This window comes from Anguilla anguilla, chromosome 16 (genome assembly GCF_013347855.1).
Source record: "Anguilla anguilla isolate fAngAng1 chromosome 16, fAngAng1.pri, whole genome shotgun sequence".
Lineage (NCBI taxonomy): Eukaryota > Metazoa > Chordata > Actinopteri > Anguilliformes > Anguillidae > Anguilla > Anguilla anguilla.
In genome coordinates, this window is record NC_049216.1 from 5,446,440 (window position 1) to 5,474,345 (window position 27,906).

Consider the following 27,906-nt stretch of genomic DNA (forward strand, 5'->3'; position numbering starts at 1 on the left):
AAAAAAATAAAAATAAAATAATAATAACAACAATGTCCATATTCTTACTTGTTGCCACATCGCCAGCCGTGCAATGAATTACTACTACAACCTGAGAGCGAGAGGCTGTAATAGTGACTTGAAACCTCAAAAAAAAAAAGGTCAGGATTCTGCAAATAAAAATTTTTGACCACGTTATCGTTGGGCAGATGACTACCATAAAAATGGATTTCAGGTTCCAGTTACCCCCCTGTAAAAAAAAGTCAGACTGGTAGAACCTGGATCTCACTTGTGATGCATCCTTGTCTTCCTAGTACGGTGCACACCATTTCTGCAAAGTGCAGCTACACCAACACCTCGCTACAATGCAATGGCCGTCACACATGGAAGCAGCCTTCTTGGGCACTCTGTGCGAATGACGTACGAGTTGGACAGCTAGCCGTAACGTTTCGTTTTGATTGGTTTGCGGCATCTTAATTTGAAAGAGCTCCATGGCGATCTGAAGCAGGCGTACCGGAAGAGGCTCAGTCACACATTCACTCCACATACTGTACATGAACATGCATGCAGACGCATACGCATGCACACACACACTCACAAACACACACACACACATATATACACACACACACACATATATACACACGCACACACACCAGGCAGGACTGCAGTACGTGACCCCGTCCTCTTTAATTATTCACATTCTACATACCAAAGCTGCCGCACAAAATAAAAAAAATAAACCATTAAATAAGAGCAATCCTAGTGGTAGTAGCCGACAACGTTTCCAGAAGACGATCCTGAAGACGTTCATGGAACAGCTTTGGATACTAGAGCTGTGTGTATATATACGTATAGGTGTTGACTGAACAGGAGTAAAAGCCGAATGATAAACAGACCCGTACAGTTCCATGAGGCACCCATACAGAAACTGGGTCCTGCTCCAGCTCACTGGCACTCAGCAGGTCAAAGAGTGACTTAGCTCCCGCAAGAAACCGACGGCAACCAGCGGCAGCCGAGTCCAGCACTCCATTAATTAGCATTTATACCGTTACATATTGCATGACTGGAATATTGAGAATACAAGCTGTTTGCTTGTCAACTGCACTGCAAGCGGAGGCTGTTGTTTAACATCGCTGAAATTTCTCAGCGCATCTGAGCGGAGGGTGTTATACTCATGAATTAATAACCGAAGACACAGTATGTTACAAGCTGGCCAACTGACAAGGGGCTGTCCATCCAGGGGTGAGACGGACTGAACCAGAAGAGATTCACACCTCATCTGGTTTTCTGCTGCGTCATCAGCGTCATACACTCAACAAGAAGCCGAAAAGGCTTCCAGAATTCTAAGAATTCAGGAACGTACTCTTCATTTTCAATTCCACATGCCAATTTGGAGGTTTCAAAAAAAAGTCAGAGAACGTGGTCAATACAGAGTCCGCTGGTTGCTAGGAATTTATGGAAGTTTCCAGCAATTCATCGGTCCAGTCCAGCTCGATTTGAAGCATTGTGGTTTGCAAAACGTGCGCTTGCTGTAAGCGTATCGCGTTTTTCCGTCTGAAAATTCAAAACTGAACAAATCTTTCTGCGGCAAGTCAGAAAATGTGTGAATTATTATTATTATTATTATTTTCATTTTGAAAACTGCTCCAATGCACACTTCAGGCCTGACGAGAAAGCCAAATGTTTCTCTCGGAAAGGACCTGAAAATTCAGGAGAAAAAAAAATAATTTGTGCATTAAACGTCATTTCGGTTTCTAATATTGTTGTGACTTTGAAAATATGTCTCTCGGCGAAGCCCTTGTGTTCACTCCGTATACGCAATTACCTGTTCGCCGTGATCTTAAAAGTTACAGATGGCATTATGTACTTTTGGCTTAAGAAAGGAGTTGCTCACAAAACCGTTTAGAGTTATAATGAAAATAATCTCTTTTTTACATTACAAAAAATAAATAACTATTCAACATAGCTTAAGAACACTTAAATTATAATGAATGTTTTTCTTTTTGTTTGTTTTTTTTTTGCTTGGAATGTGCATGGTCAACAACAGAAAAGTAAGCGTGGCTTGTTGAATATGGAAGCTAATCAACAGTTGGTACTAGCGTTTTTTAAATCATTAAAAAAAAGAGGGGGGGGTATTTCCTTTGGCTGTGCACTTTTGACGTTAGTTTCTATAGAGAAACAACCAATGTATTAAGCATTACACGGGCTAATCAATAATGAGTCAAAAAACAAAACAAAAACAATTATTCATTCCGTTTTCTGTCTGGGCCATAGATCATTTTTTGTATCATAGTTTCATATTGCCAGAAGTGGGACCAAGATACCATGGCTATTGTAGCACTACACACCAGTAGGTGAAGAAAAGGCATGCACATCATACATTCACACAGCTCCTACTAAAGTTCCCACAAAACAGACTGATATTGTATTGCATTGTGTGCAGTTACATGTCTACTTCATGAGGTAAATATAACACGGCTGGTAAACATGATTTAGGTCTTTTTTGGGTTTTTTTTTAACAAAATGAATGTGGTTGTCATGGTAAAGCCATGAAAGGCTTAAGACTACATTGTATGCGGTTGTTATGGTATGTATTAAGCATCTGCAACAGTACCAGAAATCAATTGCGTTGCAATATCGACTTGGACCAGTCTAAACATTTCCATCTGTGCCTATGTGTGGGTGGGGTTACATTTATTCCTGGGCTCTGAGCTACAGATTTGTAAAAATGGAAATGTTATTTCCTAAATTTAAATAAGAAATAGACGCCTTTAAAATGTTTTCAAAACCCTCAAATCAACCAAAGAAAATGTTTTTTTTTCTTTCTTTAAAATAAAAGTGCACAGCCAAAAAAAACCCTTTTTTTTTTGGTTTTACATATATAAGGCTGATACATGTGCAAAACAGTGTATGTGTTGAACAAGTAAACCCAAACCTTGAATGATACAATATCGTTTGCTCCACAAAGCGCGAGTGTATTGCCATGGTTACACGTATAAATGGCAAATCTGACAGGGGTCATTCTGAGCCCGTTCAAACTGAATACTCCATTACCCAGGGTGCATTCGAACAACAAAATGCTAAGGGAACCATTTTTCAAATGCTTCATCCGCCACTGTAGCAGCTCTCTGGAAAGCCACAGAACGCTGGCGTCCGACCAAACACGCGCTCGACAAAATATCTCTCTGACAATGTGACAAGAAATTATGGACATTTGTTTGCAATGCCTCACACTCTCCACAAATGTCATTGAATCAGAAAAAAAAAACAAAAATACCAAAAAAAAACAAAAAAAAAAACAGCAGTTTAGGAAATACTGAAGCAAAAGACTACGGAAGCTTACTATAGCAGTGTGTTCATTCGATTTCTGGAAGTGATGGTTCATTTCTGGTGTTTTTTTAAGTCCTTAGGTTTTTGGTGTTGTGTCGGGTTGGGTTTGTTCGTTTACTTTTGCATTTTAAACGAAAACGTTGCTATGGTACTTTCGTTTTCTTTCCGCCGATCTTGCAGACGAAGGGCGGGAAGGTCACGCCAGGTGCCTCTGGCAGTTTCCTTTCTTTTTTTTCTGAGTTCACCCTCCTGATCACCATCTAAAAAAAATAAATAAAATAACACCACAATAGTTAGCACAATTTCGACAGTGGACATTGAAGACAAAAAAAAAAATTACAAACCCATGAGTTACTAGCTTAAATTTTTTTTTAAACCAGCCGCTTTCATTTACCGATTATAAGTAATTGGACTGAAGTGGGGGTGGGAGGACTAATTGTCTAACACAGGGTATTTTTCCGAGTTATGTGACCGTTGTGCAGAGACTGCAGTAATCTGCTTCGCGTTTGCCGCTTCAACCTCTGAAGTGAGCCTATTGGCCGGACGTAACCGTCAGCGATGAGTGGCGCTCGCGCGTCCGCTGTAATTACACAAGGACGCTGCCGTTGGTCCTCACACCTGTCACTCCATTAACAGAGCCAAAGAGAACACCACACCTGACCCCACAGGCCCGCCTGCTGGAGTCAATCGAGAGACATTACATAGACAACATTCCAAAGGCCTCTCCCGACAGCATCTATTGCAGTGGTCTCCAAGCCTGGTCCTGGAGAGCTACAGACTCTGCTGGTTTTTGTTTTCACCTTAAAATCAACACTCAATTGAGACCCGAGACACCAGGTGAGTTGAGTTAACTGTGCAATCAACTGCTCTAATTGATTCACGAAGTGCAGAGTCACTATGAAAACCAGCAGACCCTGTAGCTCTCCAGGACCAGGGTTGGAGGCCACTGATCTATTGAGAATTTTTTTTTTTTTTTGGTTTTCCAAATACAAGGTTGTGATGAGTTTCTGAGTTTTTCTCCTCTGGAAGTAGTTGCGCCATACGGTATCAGGCAACACTAATGGCATAGGGTGTTTATGTACAAAACAGATGTAATTAGGGGAACAAAGAGATAGGCCCTCGCAGATAGGATGGACATGCGTACCCAGTCAAGGCCCCAGAGGGTATTTAAACCAGACCATAAGACCAGTGTGGGGCGGGTTGCTGTACCGCAAACTTGTGTTGTGTTTCAGTGACCTTCCCCGCTGGCCAGTGTGATTACAATAAACATTTACTTTCTTCATCGTCCTGACTTCGACTCCACGAAAAGAAGCTAGGTCCTATAACAATTGATACACTTCCAAAAGAGACTACAGCCAAATTCAAACCTCGTCATACACGATCTTAATATTATACAATATTATTTGTGTGCCCTTACCAAGAGTAACAAGGCATACATTTTGATATGCCATTCATTTATACGGCTTGGCACGTGCTGAAGCTATTTCCGCTCAAATGCCTTGCGCAAGGTTACGACGGCTGTGCTCCGCCTGCGACGTGAACCTGCAACCTCTCGGCAGCAAGCGGAGTTCTCTCGCTACATCGTACCACGTGTAGCGATGCCCAATTAAGACGTTAAAATGCGGGCGAGGAGGCGCGCCCGTACTTACCGCTGGCAGTCGGACCGTCCCGGGTCCTGGTCCAGGCTCGGGCCGGCACGGGAGCGGGGGACTTTAGAACCCCTGCATTTCTCCGCGAAGGGCGACTCCGGAGTCATCCCCCTCTTCCTCGGCGAGGCCTCAGCCCGGCGACGGTCCGAACTCGAACCTGGAACGGGGAAACCGCATATTAGACGTCGCCGGGTCGTTTCTCCACTCGATGCGTTACAGGCGTCAAACCCCTTTAACTTCAACAGGAAAACGCACACGTCTTCGGCTAAAAATGTAAAAAAATAATAAGAATAATAAACTAGGGGGAACTGCAGGTGACTTAGGTGCATTAACTGTCTTAACCACTGCTTGTATTTTTTCCATAGACTGCGTTGTTGCCGTTCTCGTTGTTTAGTGTTAATCGGTTTAACCTTCAGGGTCCAAGTTGAACTATGCGGTTGTTCCCTGCACTTGGACCGGTACTTCTCTCCTTAGGGGTTTCGTCATACTTGTTCCTGGTTATGGTTATATACACTTTGTTGTACGTCGCTCTGGATAAGAGCGTCTGCCAAATGCCTGTAATGTAATGTAATGTAATGCAAAAGGTAGCAGCGAGAACAAGAAGTCTCGTCTTCGGCGGGGCCTGCAGCACTGAGAGACTGGACACTTCTGTCGAGGCGTACGGGTGTGAAAGATACATCCGAATGAACTGAAATTAATACGGAGGCTTCTTAGGTGGCATGAAGCCTTGTGGAACCTGTGAACCACAATTCTAACCATTAAGGCAACAAAGCCTCAAAGCCCGAGCCTTTCAAACTCCTGCAATTTTAATTTCTGAGCCGTTTCATTGCTGGTTTTCATTGCTTATTTTCCAGGGGTTTTAAATGCACCAGGTGAGTGTGACCTCTGACCAATCAGTGACTTTATTGGACTATGGACTATCTACCGATCAGTGACAATGTTGGACTATGGACTATCTACCAATCAGTGACATTATTGGATTATGGACTATCTACCAATCAGTGACATTATTGGATTATGGACTATCTACCGATCAGTGACAATGTTGGACTATGGACTATCTACCAATCAGTGACAATGCTGGACTATGGACTATCTACCAATCAGTGACATTATTGGACTATGGACTATCTACCGATCAGTGACAATGCTGGACTATGGAATATCTACCAATCAGTGACAATATTGGACTATGGACTCTCTACCAATCAGTGGCAATGCTGGACTATGGACTATCTACCAATCAGTGACAATGCTGGACAATGGACTATCTACCAATCAGTGACAATGTTGGACTATGGACTATCAACCGATCAGTGACATTATTGGACTATGGACTATCAGACAGAAGAGAAAACCAGCAGTGCTGCTGACCTAGAGGACCAGGTTAGAGTATCCCCCTGGCATTGCCTGTTCCGAAAAAAAAACTGCTGCAGTGAAGTGAAGGTTGTCCAGAGAAAAGACACCACAGAAGCAGAGTTGGTAACCATGAAGCGTGCCACTTGATGCCCACGTCATTCTGAAAAGCCGTTTTCCTCCCACATCACAAGGGGCAGGTAGCACTAACAGAACGCGCAGCCGTCAAACATTCGTTCGATCGACGCTCACCCCCCATCTCAACAAGTACAGACTTCATTGTAAGAAAGAAAACGGCAATCGACGTGCAATACAGTCACCAACATGGCATAACGTTAACTTTAACCGCCTTTTTGTCGTTGTTGCTAAATTTGTTTTTTATAGCATTCGGTTTTCTAAAACAAAAGTATCGGCCGCAGTCCGGACCCCGCCGTGCCAGTCTCACCGCTGGCGCTGCTGTTGGCGTTGGAGCTGTCCGTCATCGGTGGCTCCGCCTCCTCCTGAATGGTGGGTACCGAGGCCAGCAAACCTGGGGGGGGGGGGAAAAAAAAACGGCAGAGTGAGAAGGACTCCGGTGTCGTCACGGTGACCGTTTCAAACGCTCGAGACCTTCGCCGCAGTAAACGCTACGAAGGGAACTAAATAAAGACATGATAGATTTGCAAATTTTATGTTCAAAGAGCACAAAGCGCGTTTCTGATAACGACACGGACCACCGCTGCGGTAAAAAAAAATCGTGGGCCCTCCGGAGTTTGGCGTTTCGCGGTCTCCGCCGATCTTCCCTTCCCTCCCGCGGTGGCACTGAGCCGGGGAGAGCGATCAGCCGTGCGCTCGTAGAACAGACGCGCAACAGGGACACAGTGAGTTCACGTAGAGCCCGCATGTCTTTCGCGTCTTTGAGGTCTACAGAATGCCACTGGGACTGCAGAGAAATACAAGTCTACAGAACGCCACTGGGACTACAGAACACCACTGGGACTGCAGAACACCACTGGGACTACAGAACACCACTGGGACTGCAGAGAAATACAAGTCTACAGAACGCCACTGGGACTACAGAACGCCACTGGGACTACAGAACACCACTGGGACTACAGAACACCACTGGGACTACAGAACACCACTGGGACTACAGAACACCACTGGGACTGCAGAACACCACTGGGACTGCAGAACACCACTGGGACTACAGAACACCACTGGGACTGCAGAGAAATACAAGTCTACAGAATGCCACTGGGACTGCAGAGAAATGGGCGTTACGAACCGGAGAGACGCGCTGTGCCCGGCGCGCATTTGTGTTTTCGCCGTTACTAAGAAAATAATCACATGACACCACCCTGGGCTTAATGACCGAAAAAGTCGCGAAGCGGACAGGATGTACGCAGGGGCCGCGCGACTCCAAAAACGCGATCGGCCACACCGATCACGTCGCACTGCTCCGCGTGTCCCGCCGACCACAGGAAATCGGCGTTCGTTCGCGAAAATGTTCGGGTTTACAGTTTTAAAAAAACATTTTAAAAAAGCCTTCTGTGTATGACCTGCTTTAACAGTATTATGACCTCCGCCAACCCTGGCCCCTTCCAAAGTTGCAAAACCACCCTCGGGGTATGTCTGAGAGAACTGACAGGCGCCCCGCGACCATTTTTAAACGAGTTAGACGAGTGAACAATATCGCGTCTGCGCGTCCTGAAATCGAAGGAAAACCGGTGTAGAAAAACCGGCCCTCGCTGCATTAAAAAAAAAAAACAAAAAAAAAAAAAAACCTCCAGACGGGTTTAAGAAAGCAAACGCTGTTTTACGCCATCGTGCTCTGCGGGTGACTCCCGCAGTGAGACTGACACCGCTGGTGGTGCCCGCATCACACCACAGCCAAAGCTAGAGCCTTTTCTACCAAAGGTTCTAAAACTAGAAAACTGCTAAAATGGACGCCGATCACTATATCTCTGCAGTTTTTCTAATCCCCCCCCCCAACCCTCTCATCGCCCCATACAAATAATTTCCAGAACAGGCCCTGTTCATAAGGCCCAAGCGTGTTTTTTTCCACGGTGCGCGGGACTGCCTGCCGCCATGGGCTATGCAAGGAAAATTGTGGTCACTCACTCACTCACGGAGGACCTGAGAGGGGGGACGCTTGGTGGGACGCACGCGTAGGCGGTGCACCTCCCAAAATCACCACTTCAAACTGGCACGGGATTTTTTTAAGCGCGGCTTTGTCGCCTAACGTTACTTTAGCTAACCCTAACGTGTTCGCTAACTTTAGTTAGCCTAGTTAGCGCGTACCACCGCCACAGGCGAGGAGGGGGACACGCCATAGCTAGCGAGCTATGTCGTTAGCCATGGTTTCACTCGTGGACGCTTAGCGCGGGTGCGCCGCGGGCCTGCGCGGGTTTTCGGACGGACGGACACTCACTCAGCCCCTTGTAGTGCGAGAGCTGCTGGTAGACCTGCTTCATCCGCTCGATGTTGAGCCGGCTGACCTCGGCGTGGTTGACAATGGGCCTGGGGTAGTCCACGCCCACCACGCAGTTGGCCGCCTTCTGCACCGCCTCCGGGGCGTTCCAGGGCTCGTAGATGTATCGGTTGGGGTAGTCCTTCAGCTTCGGGACGTACCTCCTGCAAGAGCGGGAAACGCCCCCCGAGGTTAGGATGGACCAACGTGCCGCGCGTCACGCAACGGGCGTTCCGTCAGACACCAAATTATTTACCCGCCAGACTTGTAGGAACCGTAGGCCCAAGGTTACGCCCAGAGGCGGGTAACCCGGCTTCAAAGAGTAAAAAGACTGACCATGTATTTGCTCCACCACCGTGCACTAAACCAGCCGACTCTAATTAGCATAACTCTTCAGCATGATAGGAGAACTAATTATTATGATCAGCTGGTTTAGTGCATGGTGGTGGAGCAAATGCATGGTCAGTCTTTTTACTCTTTGAAGCTGGGTTACCCACCTCTTGTATACCCCGAAGGGGTAACCAGATGTACGGGCCTGATGTACTCATTCGGCCCCAGTTCCACAAATCATGCCCAGAGAAATCCGCTCGCGGGCAAAATTGGAACTGAAAATTTGCTGCGATATATACTGTAATAAAATACATTTGGTAAAATGTACAAATTATTATGGGGGGGGGGGGGGGGGGCGACATAGCTCAGGAGGTAAGAGCGGTTTGTCTAGGCAGTCGGAGGGTTGCCGGTTCGATCCCCCCGCCCTGGGTGTGTCAACGTGTCCCTGAGCAAGACACCTAATCTCTAATTGCTCCCAACGAGCTGATTGGTACCTTGCATGGCAGCCTTTCATTGCTGGCGTGTGAGAGGCATCATTATGCCAAGGTCCACTGTACAGTGTACTGCGACGAATGTTTGTGTAAAAAAAAAAAAAATGCTATACAAACTAATTATATTCATACAGGACATGCATGGATATGTACTGATGTGCGCGCGGACGCGGGCCAGTTCCCCTGGCACGTATCGGCGCTGGGGGGGGGGAGCTAGCGGGCGCGGCGGCGGGGAACCCACCTGATGTAGTCGCCGCTGGGGTCGGTGCGGCGACCGAAGCCCACGGGGCAGTAGCAGTGGAAGAACTGCTGGAAGAAGGAGCTGCAGGAGAGCCACATCCAGCTGCCCGCGTTCACGCTGTAGTCCGCGTCCAGCAGCAGCTCCTCGAACACCTGGGGGGTGGTGGGGGGGGGGGGGGGGGGGGAGGCGGGGGACACGGATGTGGACGTGTTAAAAAAAGGATCGTCCCGAAAGGCCACGAATAAAAAAAAAATGGCTGCACCAGTGGGTCACCCGCCACGGAAGTTACATTCCCGCAAATTACGGAAGACGGTCGGCACTTGAATCTCGTATTTTTATCGTTTTGTTCACCCGCACCGGAGTACGGAGCCGAAAACCACAAAAATTGTGTCGCTGTCCAAATACTTACGGTCTGCGCATTAGCCACAGTCACTTCGCTTGTGACAAGTTTATGAAAAGTCAGGTTTTTGTTGCTGAAAAACCTGTTATTGCACCCAGCGGCCATTTTAATTGTACCTTTCACTTTCTCCCCAGTCTCTGCCGACTCTACGGATGCTGATCGGACTACACGTAAACAGAAGACATGAGCTACGGTGGAACACTCCATCGAGAGATTCCAAAGACTGTGGCTGCAAGCCTGTTCCATTTCAGGCAATTTCAAAATTATTATTATTTTTTTTTTTTTTTGTTGACTTGGAACTAATTTTCTTACATTTCTTTTTAATGCTGGCGAGTCTTGCCTGGCCTATTATCTTTTTTTAAATCATTGTTTTTTTTAAATAAATCAACCACCAACCGTTGAACCGATTAAGTGCCAAGTAACAATGAAAACCTGCATACACCGCGGCTGTCCAGAGTAAATATTTTAGAAATTAAACAATTCCCTGCACACTTTTTTTACAAACGTGTGTTGACGATAATAAAATATTAATATCAGTAATAATAATTCATATTAGTAGTGTTAGCAGTAGTAGCAGAAGCAGCAGTAGAGTTATAAAAATTAACACCATATAACGAATACACGCAATAAAGGAACGGTATTCTTATAAGCTATTCCTATTCCAGGGCAAAACTTCAAGGCCAGTTACGGCATGACACACACAGTTATGCGTCAGGAGAGCCACACTGTGAGTACAGCGTGTTCCCTGCACGGCAGAATCCGCCTTCCTACCCTGGTAACAGAAAACCCACTCACAGGGTACAACTGGCAGCGTTTCCATGGGGATGAGGCTCTGCGATCCAACGGCCTGTATCTTTTAACCCTTCGCAGAGTAGGTTTATTCGAACGCTCTTTCAACATTCTGGACCACTGGAAAGAACTCATCATATAGTCCACCCCCCCTAGGAGGGGCACCCGCTCTTCACACCATTCCCGAGCACACGTTTCGTTGTTTTATTATTCTTCAAGTACACATTTTATGTAAGTTATGTCTTACAATAATTATTGTCCTGTGATTATTAGTTAAACATACGTACGGTTGTTTGTATTAGGTTTCCTTTTTCTGAATGTTTCTTATTTTCTCGAAACTTAGTAAACGTCTATGTCTAAACGTATTTTCTGTTCCTTTTTGACCTTTTTAAAGGAAATATGTTTTAAAAATGTAAAATGTAAAAACCAAATAAAGATACTTTCAACATTCTAAGGCAGCGTTCTAGAACTCCATCGCATTGTAGCGATTGTTACATCAGCGGTAGAACGTTCAGTCCCGAGGATTCTAATTGCATATTTGCGACCTTGCGCCTTAACTGGTTAAGCTGGCTCAGCTCATTGGTTCATTGACAGTCGCTTGAGCACCAGCAGCCTCTGAACTGGGATTCCAGAGAATTCCTCCAGTGCAAGTTTCCCAAACAGGTAAGGCAGAAGCTACATTAGAGAACGTTTGTATATTTTTGAACTGTAGGACAACAATAAAGCTAATGAAGCTGGTAAATTTAGTTAAGGATTTAGTTAGGGCGCGCATTCAAAGTGTGATAATTACAGGGCCGTCATAACATAAGCATAACCACTTGTTTACTAGCAGTAAATGATACAGTCCTTGAAACTAATGGCTAAAGGCATAAAAATTTGACTGGGGGGGGTGGTTCAGGGACCAGGGCTACGAAGGTGCTCGACACCTCGAGAGCTTTTTGCAGTCAGACTAGAGGCCAGCCAGCCCGGCGCAAACGGGCTAGTCCAGCCAGGACCAATTCTGAATATTACCAGTAGATTAACGAGCACCGAGTGGAGGCCTGACTATGAAATGTTTTGCCTGACTATTAGAATGTTCTTAGCTGAACATTCCGATGCTGATGTCACAATCACTACCGGTCATGGTAAGGAAAGCAGTTCGAGAGCACTGACTAAGAACTCAATGTTCTTAGTTCTTAGTCAGAGTTGAAAATACATTCCAACTAGAAATACCGCCTCGCGGTTGAATGCCTCCACCAACCAAGGCAAAAACCTGTTTTGTGAGGTCACGTTGACCTTGACCTTTGACCACCAAAATCTAATCAGCTCATCCTTGAGTCCAAGTAAAACGTTTGTGCCAAATGTGAAGAAGTTCCCTCAAGGCGTTCCTGGGATATCGCGTTCACGAGAATCGGGATGGAGGGACGGACGGACGGACAACCCGAAAACATAACGCCTCCGGCCACGGCTGTGCCGTCGCGGAGGCGTAAAAACCTACGCTCGCGAAGGGTTTCAAAGGGGCGTCTCCCAGCCCTACTGCAGAGAACGGCTCGACACGGACTGTGGACGGCGTGTAGCACAGTGGGTAAGGAACTGGGCTTGTAACCGAAAGGTCGCAGGTTCGATTCCCGGGTAGGACACTGCCGTTGTACCCTTGAGCCAAGGTACTTAACCAAAATTGCTTCAGTACATATCCAGCTGTATAAATGGATACAATGTAAAATGCTATGTAAGTCGCTCTGGATAAGAGCGTCTGCTAAATGCCTGTAATGTAATGTAATGTAATGTAATGTAATGGGCGGGACCGCCGTCACCCACCCTCATGCCGCTCTCCCAGCTCAGCCACAGGTCCCCCCTGGTCAGGAAGCAGGCCACGGCGTGGCGGGCCAGGTGGTGGATCCAGCCCTCCTGCCGCAGCTGGGTCATGATGGCGTCGATCCAGGGGAAGCCCGTCTGGCCCTCGGCCCACTTGGCCAGCGCCTCGGGGTTGCGGTCCCAGGGGATCTGCACGCAGATGGGGTTCCCCGACATGCGGTCGAAGTTGGGGTTGTCGGTGGCGGCCGCGTAGAAGAACTCTCGCCACAGCAGCTGGCCGAACAGGGAGAGCGGGGGTGTGCCGTGCCTCCGGACCTGGGGGGGGGGGACGGGGGGAACGGGGGCCACAAGAGACGTGCTGCATTTCAGTCTCTGGGCAGCGCTCACCTTATAAACCCAGAGTTCCTAACTAGAGCCCTTTAAGGGTTGCAGTGAGCACAGGCTCCTGGGGTTTCTTTTCAGCAGCCATTTTAGGCACTGGAAACGGAGTGTAGCACAGTGGGTAAGGAACTGGGCTTGTAACCGAAAGGTCGCAGGTTCGATACCCGGGTAAGGACACTGCCGTTGTACCCTTGAGCAAGGTACTTAACCGAAATTGCTTCAGTATATATCCAGCTGTATAAATGGATTCAGGTTTCACTGAGCTCAGGCTTGATACGGTGTTAGATACTATGTAGTCTGCAGGTAATCAGAGCACTAGGCACAATTCAGTCAGAAAAATGGCGAGCATTGTTGGGCTGAATGGCCTGTTCTCCTTATGTGACGTTACGACTAAACGGTAAATAAACGTATCCGGTTAACACAGTAATCCTTTGGATAGAAGTGTCTGCCAAATAAATACGTGTAATCCTCCTTGGTGAAACACCCCGCCCAGCCCCCCCACCACCACCACCCCCCCCACCCACCCCACCCACCCCACCCCCGGAGAACTCACCTGCTGGTAGAGTTCACGCAGCTTGTAATAGAACACCCGACAGGACAAGCAGCCGAAACGTAGGTAGGGGCTCAGGCCGGTGGGGCTGGCCATCAGGGAGGACGCGCCGATCCGGGGGCGCTCGAAATTAGCCACCCAGGCCTGCCGTCCCAAAAAAAAAACCCAGAAAATCCAAATGAGCACATCCAGATGCTACCAAATGCTGTCAAAATCATCCCTGTAGACCTATCACAGACTAATCTAATGCAGTGACCTCAAAATACAAAATACACAGGCAAACATACAATGTATGGCCACTTAAAGATACTGCACATTTTCATAGAAATACTTCAAATATGAAACATTTATCAGTAGGTTTCACAAAAGTCCTTATTTACTATATAATGCAATATATGGGGGGAGTTTATGATCTCAGACAGCGCTCGCCCTGTGGGGAGTTTGAGATCAGAGCTCGCCCTGTGGGGAGTTTGAGATCAGAGCTCGCCCTGTGGGGAGTTTGAGATCTCAGACAGAGCTCGCCCTGTGGGGAGTTTGAGATCTGACAGAGCTCGCCCTGTGGGGAGTTTGAGATCTCAGACAGAGCTCGCCCTGTGGGGAGTTTGAGATCTCAGACAGAGCTCGCCCTGTGGGGAGTTTGAGATCTCAGACAGAGCTCGCCCTGTGGGGAGTTTGAGATCTCAGACAGAGCTCGCCCTGTGGGGAGTTTGAGATCTCAGTCAGAGCTCGCCCTGTGGGGAGTTTGAGATCTCAGTCAGAGCTCGCCCTGCGGGGAGTTTGAGATCTCAGTCAGAGCTCGCCCTGCGGGGAGGTTGAGATCAGAGTCAGAGCTCGCCCTGTGGGGACTTGGAGATCTCAGACAGCGCTTGCCCTGTGGGGAGTTTGAGATCAGAGACAGAGCTCGCCCTGTGTGGAGGTTGACATCTGTCAGAGCTCGCCCTGTGGGGAGTTTGAGATCGCTGATCTAATTAGCTGGCTTCTCAGCCGGAGCCTTTAACGCGGGCTCTGGCATGCGCTGCCTGGCCCTGCTTGAGTGAGTCAGCTGTGAGTGACATGCATGTGTGGCCAAGGTGGGGCGGGGCGGGGCGGGGCGGGGCGGGGCAGGAGAGGGGATCGGGCCACGCACCTTGCGGTCCAAGTGCTTGTTCAGCCGGTCCACGGCCTCCGTCTCGCCCCCCTTCCACACCGCCGGGCTCAGTCCGCGTGTCTTAAAACCTGCGGAACAGGAAAAGGGGGAGGGGGGGGGGGGGGTTTATGTCATTGGTGTGGATGAGAGGCAGTTACGCATGCACACAGAGCAAGGTACATTTCGGATTAGCGGGGGAGGGGGGAGGGGGGGTGGGAGGAGTCGCGTTTCTGTAGGGACTCCAGGCCACAGAGGAGCGAGCTTAGAGGGCAGGTGTGAACAGCACACGTAAAAGCCGCTTTGTGAACACGAGGCGCTCAGCCTGTCGACGGGACACTTGTCGCAGACAGCTGATGACAGCGCCAAGTAAGCATTCTGCGCTTGATCTGGGACTCACGTGCATAGCATAAGGAGCTTTACATTACATTACATTACAGGCATTTAGCAGACGCTCTTATCCAGAGCGACTTACACAACTTTTTTACATAGCATTTTACATTGTATCCATTTATACAGCTGGATATATACTGAAGCAATTCCGGTTAAGTACCTTGGCTCAAGGGTACAACGGCAGTGTCCTTACCCGGGAATCGAACCTGCGACCTTTCGGTTACAAGCCCAGTTCCTTACCCACTGCGCTACACTCCGTCCAGCAGGTATCGCCAACCATCAGACTGCATCATGCCGAAACCCCCATCGCATATCCGAACGTCAATCGACATCAACGCAAATGATTCTACATCTGGGGGTACACAGCCCCAACTTCTGCTCTTAAACACGTACGTGGTCCAGTCATTTGACGTGAGCTCCAGCAGCAGACAGGTCCGAGGCGATTCCTATTCGGACCACACCGTTACAGATTTGAATGGAATTTCGCAAGCTGATTCGGCCTTATAAGAAACCACCGAACCCACGATTGCACTCGCACCGGATCGTTAATCAGGGAGATACGGGCTAACAAATTTTGAGCTAATTAGAGCAACTCAATGACTTTGAGGTGTTGATGACATTATAACCTAATTTTAGTGAAAATTAATTCCATTTCGAATCACAGGTTTTTTTTCCCCTATAATTTGAAGAATATAATCACTCCCAACTCATTTTGGGGTCAACACAGTACACATTTTACAAGATTTTTAAAATGATAAAAAACCATTTCTCTATGAGTCAAAATGGAGTAGTCTCAATTAGCCCAAACTCGGTTATCCCAAATCTCCCCAATTAACGACCAAGTAATATTTTGGAAAGTATAATATTGGTTTCAGGGTTTTCTTAGGAGACCAAATCAGCATGATAAATCTCATTAAAATCCATGGCAAAACGGTCCAAAAGTGAATCGGAATTGACCCGGGCTTACCCTGGTGAAAAGGTTTTACTGTGGTCCAACACGTGTGAGTCAGCATTGGTTTATACAGCCATTTTGTATCCATTTTGCCTCCTCCAGGACGTGCCTGGTGCTGTTCTGTGGTTTCTGCGCTGTGACCCCCCGACTGCACTGGCAGCAAGCAACAGTGACAGACAGACTGCTATCGAGCAGGGCTGAAAGCACCTCTACTGTAGAGCTCTCCAGTGGTCAATTAAGAGATCAATGATAAGAGATCGAAAAAAAAAAAAAAAAATTTAAAAATAACAACTAGCCGGATGACTGATAATTAGTCGAGCCAAAAGGAGTCATTTAATAACCACTTATCTCAGAGCTGTACGACTAGCCTACTTCTTCCTGGCGGTCAAATTCTTTCTACAAATGCTCAATACATATTCGCAACATATCCTCCACAGCTTTTATAAAACGGAGTATGGATAAGATGCGCTTCACGTGTGCGGACCCCTCCTCAAAACTAGCTCAGCCCTCCCCTCTCTTCAGCCCAACGAAGCAGCGCAGTTAGGGACAGACGGACGGACGGCGGGCGGGCCCTCACCCAGCTCCTCCAGCGAGGGCACGCCGTAGCGCTCGTCGTGGTTGTCGGCGATGTGGGCGGGGCAGCCGTCCATCTGCTGGCGCGTGACGGCGGGGAGGGGCTTCTTGGGCAGCTCCAGCCGGCTGACCAGGGCCTGGAACCTCTTGAAGGTCAGCGGGGGGCTGTTGTTGTTCAGCTCGATTATCCTGCGTGGGGGAGGGGGGGGGGGGGGGAGGAAGGAACCGGAAAAGATCGGTGTTAATTCGAGCGACGCGGCGGAAGCGGCTAACCGTTCCCAAAATTTTTTTAAAAAAGGGGCCAAGAAAAACGACGAGACGGAAATGAAACGGTCAGATTTCTTTATTTTTAATTGGTCACTGAACCCCTGCCCCTCCCCCGCACCCCATACCATACCTAACAGGCTAACCCCGGTTTCAACTGGTCATCACATAAATTATTCAAAGCTGTCAAAAACTTTAAGACAGAATCTTCTGGAAGCAGGATGACTATTCTTTCCCTTCAAAGTGCCATAAATAATTAGGGCAATTCTTACTCACTCATTCAAAATGCTGCAATAACAACAGCCTGATAATAATAAAAATAATAATAACTACAACAAACTTCCATTTACAGAGTACCTTTCATGCAAGGAACCAAGCAGCATAAAGTTCCTAAAATAATTTAAAAATCAAAAAAAAAAAAAAAAAAAAATTTAAGTACTCTGAAACAATGAAGGTAAAAAGCATGCAAAATGGATTGGATAATAAAAAGAAAAGTCAAATTTCCTTCAAAGCGGTTAAAAACACTGCCAAAAAATCCTTCGGCAGGGGAAACGGTGATAAAAAGAGCTTAAATCTCTTCAGCTATCCGGGTCCTTTAAAGGGCCCTGTTGGGGGGGGGGGGGGGGGGGGAACGCGTGCCTGCTCTAGCCACATCGATGCGGCACACGGACCGGGACCCAATCAGGACATTGCATTACATTACAGGCATTTAGCAGACGCTCTTATCCAGAGCGACTTACACAACTTTTACATAGCATTTTACATTGTATCCATTTATACAGCTGGATATACTGAAGCAATTCCGGTTAAGTACCTTGCTCAAGGGTACAACGGCAGTGTCCTACCCGGGAATCGAACCTGCGACCTTTCGGTTACAAGCCCAGTTCCTTACCCACTGTGCTACACTCCGTCCTACGTTCGTCCCAGAAAGGAGAAAGGGCTCTCCGTTGAAGCGGGTTTAAAATTCAACCAATAAACCCTTCTTATCGATCGACCTTTATTTACATTTCATACACCTTCGTGCAACAATAAGCGCTTCACAGAGGCTAAATTAAAATAGGCAGATAAAATTAAAAGGCTTCAAAAAGTATTAAGAGAGAGGCAATAAAAAATGAACTAAGATCAATAAAATAAATAAGATTAGTAAAAGTAGACCAGTGAGAAGTCAGCTTTTCTTAGCCTCCCCAATCCTACATGGATAGGTATGATTTTATTATTTTATTGATCTCATTTTTTCTTCTTTGTGATTTTTGCAAAATAAATGTGTGTCCACGTCAGTTTCCATCATCTTCTTAAAAAAAAAAAAAAAAAAAAACAGAACAGAACAGAAAAAGAAAATGTCAACTTTATAAAACGCACTTGTCCATAATATCATCACCATTTGTACATAAAACAGAATCTGACTATATAAATGGACAGCTGAATTTTATATAGCGGCCATTTTCTTTATCTGCTCTGTTTTTTTAACAGAAGCCGTTTCAAAATAGCTCCGCGGCTATGCCTCCGATCCGGGCCGTGCTTTTAAATCTGCAGCAGGCTCCAGACTCTGGCCCGCCGCTGCTGCTGCCGCCGCCGCTGCAGCAGCTTACACAATGGGGTCTATATCGGTGCGCGGGGCGGGCTCCTCCCATTTCGGGTGGTTTCCTGGCTGGGGGGGGGTGTGGCACTGCACATGTTCTCCACGGTGACCGATCTGCATAGCTATTCCGCCCTCCGGCCTGGGCCGCACGTGTTCCCCTGCGTGAGCCGCCGCCCGCGCCGCCTCCCGGCCTCCACCGGGTGGCAGCACCGAGCCGAGAGAGAGAGAGAGACCAGACGGCCGGCGAGGGCAGGGGGGAGAGGCCCCCTGCCCCGGACCGTCGCAGGCAGGAGACTCAGGGCGACGGCTCCGGATGAGTTTACATAGCGGCAACGAACAGGATGCAGTTCGTCTGCGCAGTTTTGTTTTAAAAAAATTTTCTTAACCAGATATCTGCCAAAAATAAACTAATAAATAAATAAAATCTTAGCCGGTGCGTGCAGATAAAAACATAGGCTTATTTTGGGCACAATACAGTTTTTTTTTTGTTTGTTGTTTTTTTTTACCGATATCTTCGAAAATAATAAAATGAAATAAAAAACCAATAATGACTTAGCCGGTGTGTGCACAGATTAAAACCTCATGCGTAGGTGCAGCTCATTTTAAGGATTACTGTCGAGGGAATGCTGGGGATTCGCTGCCTCTGTCCCCGTGACCAATTTTGGCTGCCACAGTTCGCTAAAGCTCTGGTATGCTTCCTGCTTGAACAACAGATATGGTCGGGAGTTCGGTTAGAGACCGTCACGGAGTCGAATCGCTCCGCGGGCACCAGGCGGACCCCCCGTGACTACGCTGCCAGTCCCCCCCCCTCCCCCCCCCCCTTCACGAGACTGCTCCCTAAATAAATAACATAATGACACAGATGAGCAACAAAATTAACAGGTTCACATAGACAAACAACAACACTAAAAAGACTTCAGCAATCACAAACATTTTTCAACTCCAATAGTTCAGCAACTAAATCTTTAAAAAGTTCAAAAGACACCAGGGAGGTAAGCTTAAGAGATTCTTGAAATTCATTCCACATATATGGGGCAGCAACACTGAAAGTGGTTTTACCTAGTTCAGTCCGAAAACGTGGAATATCTAAGGTAATGCATTCCTGGGACCTTGCTGAATAACTTGAGAACTTAACTGAAAGAAGTTTGGTCAAATAAATAGGACGTTTCGCAAGTAGAGCTTGATAAATAAAAATGATGCTGTGATACTTTCTTCTAAGGTCTAGAGAAAACCATCCTACAGACTGACACAAAATACAGGGGTGAGTTCTGAACCCATCCCCTGTAATGAGGCGCCAAGCACTATGATAGATGCCATCCAGTGTCTTAAGAGCAGAGGTGGGAGCAGGCAAATGAAATCCTAGAGGCACACGTGCAGTGCGAAACTTAGATAGTTAAGGGGCCAGCTCGTTTTTGGCTTATTCGCCTTACATAGCGTTAGCGGACGGCTACTTCCTGGTCGGGCGAAAGGGTGAGCGGAGCCGGCCAATGAGGAGCCGAGTTCCGACGAGCCTCGTGGCCGTGACGCGAGATGGGTCGCCAGGCTACTGCCAGGCTAAATAACACCGCACAGACAAAGTTTGGGCGTCCGCCACCGTGGCGTGTGAGCCTCACAAATTTACCAGCCACTCCGCAAAATCAAATCCAAATCCAAATCCAACGTGGGGCAATGCCATTGCACCCTTCAGCAAGGTACCCAACCGGACTTCCTTCAGTAAATACCCAGCTGTATAAATGGATTGCACTGGGGAGAACAAAGATTAGCCGTGAAAGTTGCTCTGAATAAATGCCCAAATGTAATTTCAATTGGGAAGATGAACGCCTGGGGCTGTGGGTTAGCTGTCAGGTATCCAGAGACCAAAAAGTGAAAATAAATTTTTAAAAAAATACTGGCACACTTATTTACCCAAGAGCAAGGACACTGCAGATAAAAAAAAAATGTGTGTAAAATTAAATTAATCTAGAGACAAGTAGAAAGGGGACACGCAAGACAGTCAAGATAAAAACTTTTGAATTGCTTGCCAGTGGATTAAGTGCATTATACAGACAATTAGCACACTTATTAACTTGTTATGTTTGGGTAAAAATTGACCCGCTTCAAACTTCGACATCATTGATAAGATTTTTTTTCATTATGAAACTTGATGACGTCCTTAATGGTTTTGATACGGATGTGTGAAATTGACGATCACAACAGACGTGCGACATTCATGATGACAATGTTCTTCATGAAGTCAGGACACCATCTGGGCACCGTGGCTGTTCCAGGTCAAGTTTGAGCCCGTGGTACAGGATGGTAATTGAGAATGCAGCAGAGTACGAGAACAGTGTGCGGATTAAGTGTAAGACCACCACTGCAAGGCCTTGCACGTACACACACGTACACACACGTACACACACGTACACACACGTACACACACGTACACACACACACCTCAATGTGGACCAGGTAGACTGGCTGCAATTATGGATGTGTGGGATACGGAGGTGGAGCTTTTGCTATGTCTGTTAATTACCGGGCCTGAATCATTGTGAATCACTTGCAACAAATACAAAACGCACCTCTGGAAGTCACGTGCACAGACACTCACATACTGTCGTTCATGCCAGTATGAATTGACCACTTTCTGGTTTCTGCGAACACATCAGTCCATCCATTCATGTACTAGTGTTGTTCAATGACAAAAAAGCTATCAAAAGGCGACAAGTTGCAGTGTATATGGTTAAAATGTGCATAGTCCATTTATGATAGAGTGACCGAGTGATGAAGTTACACCATTGGTCGGCCGAGTGATGAAGTTACACCATTGGTCGGCCGAGTGATGAAGTTACACCATTGGTCGGCCGAGTGATGAAGTTACACCATTGGTAGGCCGAGTTATGAAGTTACACCATTGGTCGGCCGGATCACGTGTGTTAGGTCCAGCCATATACTAGGTTTTGACCTGGTCTTGTTGATAATGACTTTTACTGAAAACGTTTTCGTATTGCAAATGACGCTTTTGGTTAAATTTGCAATTCAATAGTTGTGAATTTGTTTGATATATCAAGTCATAAAGACAAACAAAATATCTGGGAAGTGCACACAAGCTGAAAAGGGATGGTCAAACTAAATATATGAATCCTACACCTATCACGGCAAATAAGATGCGGCAAAATGTTTTGTTATGAAAAGGAGTAGTGCATCACGCAATAAAGCGCATACGGACCGTAAAGTACACAAATTTGTCAATCTTATAGTTGCTGAAAACTGGCAAGGCCAAGAAAAGTAAAACGCAATTGGAGGGTAAAATACCTATTATGACAACACTGAAGAGGTGAAACCACACAAGGGGCAAAACCGACCCGGGAACACAGCTGATGTAACCGACCCACAAAAAATACCGACAACAGGCCAAGACCGATGACTAGTTCGTAAAGGTGAAATCTGTGCCCCACTCTCTCGAGCTGAAAGTTCTCTCACCGCTGGAACATAAGAGCCAGAAGATGAAAGCGCGTTCCTCACCTGTCCAGGTTGTAGAGCGTGTGCGAGTTCTTCACCCGCGTCTCCACGCCGAACTCCTGGGCCATCTTGATGATGGCGCCGTCCCTCTCCTTCCCGTAGGGCTCCGAGTCGTACTCGAACGTCAGGCGGGTGATGTTCCACTCCTGCGGGCGGACGAAGGGCTTTGACAGAGGAAGACCTCAAATTTGACCCTTTTTTTTTTTTTTTTTTGGCTGGACCGAAACAGTGGGGCCAGCCCTACGAACGCAAGTGTCTGTGACTGACTGAGTGAGTGAGTGATGAAGTTACACCATTGGTCGGCCGAGTTATGAAGTTACACCGTTGGTCGGCCGGATCACGTGTGTTAGGTCCAGCCATATACTAGGTTCTAACCTGGTCTTGTTTATGTTCATTTAATCTTTCCACCTATAAAACTGTCAAAAATGGCAACATTTAGCAAATAAAGAGGAACTAGGAGATACCACCGCTAACACGAGACCATTAGAAACATGCCAGTTCAGATAGTTGATCATTTCTTTCACGCCCCTCACGACAGAAGGCACACACACAATTTCATGATGACTGTATCTCAAATTGAGCATGTGATATGCCTGCTTAAATTAAATTCTAGCCAATCTTAACCATGTATTCGGCTAGCGCAGAACCACGTGGCCAATCAGCACTGCACTTGTTCAGTGGCTGGAAAAGAGTTCTTCTTCAGGACCACCCTGCTGATAGGGACACAGTTTCACGGTGTCCCATTTATCCGTTCGAAATTTGCCTTTTTTTCCCCAAGAATCTACACCCACTGCCACACCCACCTTTGCGCAATGAGTGTCAAAAGTTAATCATTTGTTCCTTTCCCACAAAATTCAGTGCAAATCCATTCATAAATTTCAGAGATCCTGCTAACAGTCAGATGGACAGACAAGAGTGTGTTGAGGGAGGGGGAAAGAAAAAATTCAGAGTGATATTTTGCATCACCAGGGCAGCCACGCCCACTCTCAAAGCAGTAGCAACGCACAGCTGAATCAAAGAGATGCCTTTGTGGCTGCGGGATGTCACAGGACAAACACAATAACCTTAGGAATTAGGGTTTAGTTTCCCTTCAAATTTAGTTCTATTCAAATCAATTCAATGTGGTCTACTGCAGACAAGACAAAAGATGTGTTTCTCACACAAGAAATACAGGTCCGCAGAAAACACAACCACTACAGACAGACCTCTAACTTAAACCTGACCTGGCCACAGTGAGCCTCTGGAACATTGTCTACATTACATTACGTTACAGGCATTCATCCACAGCGACTTACGCAACTTTTTACCTAGCATTGCATTTATACAGCTGGATGTATACTGGAGCAATGCAGGTTAAGTACTTTGCTCAAGGGTACAACGGCAGTGTCCTACCCAGGAATCGAACCTGCGACCATTAGGTTACAAGCCCAGTCCCTTACCCACTACGCTACGCTGCCGCCCCAAGAGAGATTCGCCGACTGATATACTCAAGGGCGGAACGGTGACTTGCAATAAAGTGAGGGGGTGGGGGATTTGCAGTCTTATGACTCAAATGGGTTGTTCGCACCACATGTGGAGAGAGTGGACATTTAGCAAGAGGATGCAAAATCATTGACTTGGGTGGGGTTATTGCCCGTTATTCATGTGGGGGGGGGGGGGGGGGGAGCATCGCAACACGGCGCAAAGGAAGAGGCTTGCTTTTCAGGACCTACTTAAAAAGTTCAACGACCTGCAACCAGAGACACTCTTAAAGGGACAGCGAAAAGTAGCCGCTCACACACCGTACACTTTTCTCCAACAGAGCAGGAAAACCAGTCGTTGATTTCAATTCCTTTATGCCAGTGCCCAGTACTTTCTCACTCGTTTTAATCAACAAATCTCATCAACAGTCCAGGTAAAAAACATAACCAGGAAAGTGATTTGCTTACTAAACATGGCTGTCAACTTTACAGTTAGACGCCAAGTGGGGGCATCAGTTGAGTCTTCAATATTTCGCATGATGTCCACAATCAACGAAGGGAAATGCAGAGCAATTTTTGTGTCACATCCTGGGAAATTGCCTTGACTTACTTAAACACAATTAAACTCACGTTTTACAAGTTTTTACAAGATTGATGCCTTTGATGACCTTGGCAAAGGGGGGGGGGGGAATAACCTATTTTTTGAGCCTTCATTTTCAGTTGTTTATGTTAAAGGCGCCACCACACGAAAGCCTAGCGCAAGCGGGAAAGGAATCCTCCGGACACCACCGGCTTCTCTGCGGCCATTTTGGCTCCAGAATTTGCACTGGAAACATCAGACTGCGGGGTCACGCGTAAATAGCACCCTTTACCCGGGTCGGTGACGACGCGAACGTTTCATCCAGGAGCACCGCGGAAGGGCGCTCCGGTGACGAAAGCGGTCGCAGAGATCTTAAGGCGGAGCCAAAAATCTCGCCAGCTTGACTTGGCGCGTTGCCGTTTATTGGCTGCGACGGGGACTTGGCGAGAACGAGCGACGGCATGGGGAACGAGCGAAGGAATGGGCTGGAATGACATTCTGACGGCATCGTAAATAAAAAACACAAACGAGTTCCTCCACTCTAAAACCACAGCAGGTTTTCAAAAAAAAAATGGTTTTGCCGTCAAACAAAATGCATTTATTATTTTGCCTACGTGTAAGCTGAAACTGGCAGAGGCCTGGCAGTACAGGTCTGAATCAGCCAGTACCTGCGTTACCGTTCAGTCAATCAAACTTTATTTATATAGCATATATATGCCATACAGGAAAACGCGGTTCAAAGTGCTTTCTAGATCTTGCGCGTGCATCCCCCAGCTGCTCGCCACATCTCTTTCATACATCCGAATGGCCTGCTTGCTTCTAGCCCGCCTGCAGACCGTAGAGTGGTCTGTAGCACAGCTGCTGACTCATAGGCAAGCGTATCAGAGTTCACGAGGTGCTTTAGCTATAGAACTCTGCACAGGCGTAGGTGGCACAGGAGTTATGCTTGCACGTAGCACATCTGGCAATCCCAAAAATGTGAGGAAAAAGCAATGTAGGGCAAAAAAAGAAGCAGAACCAAGTGGTATGTTCTAGGAAAACAAAATAAGTGGCTCTCCATCACCACTGACTATTCCAAATTACCCTCGTCATTACAGCGATACACTCACACTCATTAATTTCAACAATTCTGGGGCAGGAGAAAAGCGCAACAATTTTATGCTATACAGGCAACGATGATGCAAAGAACCAAGAGAACAAGTGTAACCTTTCACACACAGTTAATCATTATGAATTGACCCTCGTAAATGATGTATACTGTTACATTAGGTTTGATGAAACACCAGAACATTTCACACAAGACTAACTCATTTTAATACATGAACAGGTGTCAGCTGCTAAATTTGTACCGGTTCAAATACCAACGTGACAACTACAGTGCATCAGCAGTGACATCACTTTACCAATTCAAACACATCAGCTGGTATTTCACACCACGCGCATGTGAAGCCCCGCGGAAGTACCAGACTACATAAATAGTAATGGTAAAATAAATTAATTTTAAAAAACCCCATTGCTGCTACAAGAGACACCATTCAAGTTCATTAATTGAGCTTATTACAAAACACAGATACTGACCTTAAACAGACGAGGAAATACATCTGCTGGCTGACCCCGTATGACGAAAAGCCTGGAATTGAGCTTTCTGAGGCTTGTGTCCAGGTCTTCAAGAGACTCCAATAGAAATCTGAAAAGTACAAATACTGCTTAGTAAGGCAACTTTGACATATAGCGACACTAATAATTCCCCTTTTGGAGAATCCTTCGATAATCTGCATAAAGGGACGAAAAGTAAGATCACCTTAGTCAACTTAGACGTGCAATGGTAGCTCTCCCATATGGCTGTTGGTTACTATAACTTACAGTATACACACGCTGATGGTTTTACCATGTGCAGGATGTTAGTCCAGCAAAACCAGTATCTCTAGCGATGTCACTAGTTAAGAGTGGTACGTGTGATCAAAAACGTTTTAATGCACTAAAACTGTGCTTAAAAATGCCGTGTAAATTTGTTTAGTTTAACAAATTAGTGGTCTACAGTAATATAACCCCGGTAAAACTGAAGTTGTTGATGTTATGGGTGGTCGTTTGACAGCACGTGAGCATGATGTAAGTTCTTTTGAGATCAGGGGCGTATGAGCATGATGCAGTTTCGCGCCATAGCTGCATTTTAGCCCCACTAGTAAGCACAGTTTCTGTGCCAAAATAATTACGTAGTTTCGCTCCATTTTTCTTATCGATATTCTTTAAATACCAACATTTTATTTGCCCGACGTCTCTGGGCCATTGTACTAGCTGTTACTGTTCCCGTTCCCTATATTCCATGCATCTTGCGATCTATGACAGCTAGGACAATCGGTGTGAAGACCTTCACAAGATTAGTACTATTACAGGTCAACATTGCAATATCGCAATGGCGAACTGGTGTGACTGACAGCTTGTTGACGCATTTTGAATAGAAACTGGAACTCAAATGTTACGTACTATCTGAATTTTAAACTCGGCTCTGGGCAATCGAGTTAAGTCACTCTAGAAACAGCAAAAAATAGTTTCGCACAAAGTACCAACTGTTTAACGTTTGCGAGAAAAGCAACGAATAGTTAATTTATATAGCTGCAAAACACAAACTACGTTAATAAGTTACATTCGTGTGTAGCAATTGCACCGGGTAAAAGCACAACCACATCGGACATGCACGCCAATAAAAATTATAGGGGCTAATCTGGAAAATAACAGACATTAGCATTACCATTATGCTGCATATGAAGTTACTGGGTGGGCGTGTGTACTTGTTAGCCTGCAAGCTAGCATGCTATATTTAAACAATCTGACGCGAGCTAGCTAACTCCAGTTTACTCTAAAAGGCAAATTTCATAAATAATATACTATCGTTTAAAGTTACAACGACCTGCTTACTAGACTAAACTATGTTATCACTGTTGGAGATTCTGAATAAATGCAGCTGATCGAAGTACTAAAGAAATGCAACTTTTTTACATTTTGACGAATGTGCTGACCGATTTCAATAAATTGGCCTGCTGTCAGTAAAATGTTTGGAAAATATATAACTTATGTTACACGTTTAATGCTTAGTCTATGGGGTTAGCTTGAGAAAATTTTCATTTTGGCTAATTTCTAGAAAGAAACCTCCACAATTAGGCGGCTAACTAACAAAACGAAACGTAACATTAAGTACTCCATCACAGTCACGTTGTCAGTAACGAGTCATCAAAAAGCTAACATTACGCTAGCTAGCCAGTGTGGTTAGCTAGAAGTAGTTAACATTAACTGTTAATTGTACAGCTATGTACAAACCAATAATCGAGGGCTCTTCGTAAAGCTTAGAATATTATAGCTGTAGGTCCAACATATATCACAAACCTCCATCTGTTGACTCCGACGTTGGCCGATCCAGCAAACCACGGATCTAAAATATAAACACAACGCACGGTATCCGCTCCATTCAACGCTTCCTGTAAAGCCGGATTATCATGAAGCCTCAGCCCTTTACGAAACCAATGTATTGAATTCACGACCATGATTTTATTTACTCCTTCGAAAAAGGTCCAGTCGACGTATTTAAAGAATTATGTCAAAACTGTTCCCATGTTTTTCAGACAGAAATTTCAGTGCACAGCCGACTCTCGCTGTCTCCCTTCGCTGTTAGTTGTGTTTAACTCGCTCCACAGGACATAACCCTTCTCTCTCCAGCCTAGCAGCCATTGGCTGTGGAGTG

General features: G+C 46.2%; 1 protein-coding gene across 1 annotated transcript; it reads right to left on the reverse strand.

Moving 5' to 3' along the window:
• Positions 1–138: 138 nt before the first annotated feature.
• LOC118215058 (cryptochrome-2-like) lies at positions 139–27,884 on the reverse strand. The gene is made up of 12 exons (XM_035395467.1): positions 27,552–27,884; positions 25,749–25,857; positions 22,134–22,276; positions 16,791–16,975; positions 14,872–14,960; positions 13,749–13,889; positions 12,818–13,129; positions 9,832–9,983; positions 8,731–8,933; positions 6,763–6,846; positions 4,962–5,118; positions 139–3,572 (listed from the first exon to the last, which is right to left on the reverse strand). Exons 1-12 carry the CDS (start codon positions 27,707–27,709, stop codon positions 3,566–3,568), a joined length of 1,740 nt encoding a protein of 579 aa, XP_035251358.1. The 5' UTR covers positions 27,710–27,884; the 3' UTR covers positions 139–3,565.
• Positions 27,885–27,906: the final 22 nt, after the last annotated feature.

What these genes read in the sequence shown, in the direction of transcription:
- LOC118215058 (XM_035395467.1), bottom strand. Translation starts at nt 27,709, where the DNA reads ATGGTCGTGAATTCAATACATTGGTTTCGTAAAGGGCTGAGGCTTCAT. An exon ending in TATTTCCTCGTCTGTTTAAG is followed by an intron (nt 22,277 to 25,748) that starts GTCAGTATCTGT and finishes GTCCGCCCGCAG; the next exon opens with GAGTGGAACATCACCCGCCT. An exon ending in ACGCTCTACAACCTGGACAG is followed by an intron (nt 16,976 to 22,133) that starts GTGAGGAACGCG and finishes TCCCCCACGCAG; the next exon opens with GATAATCGAGCTGAACAACA.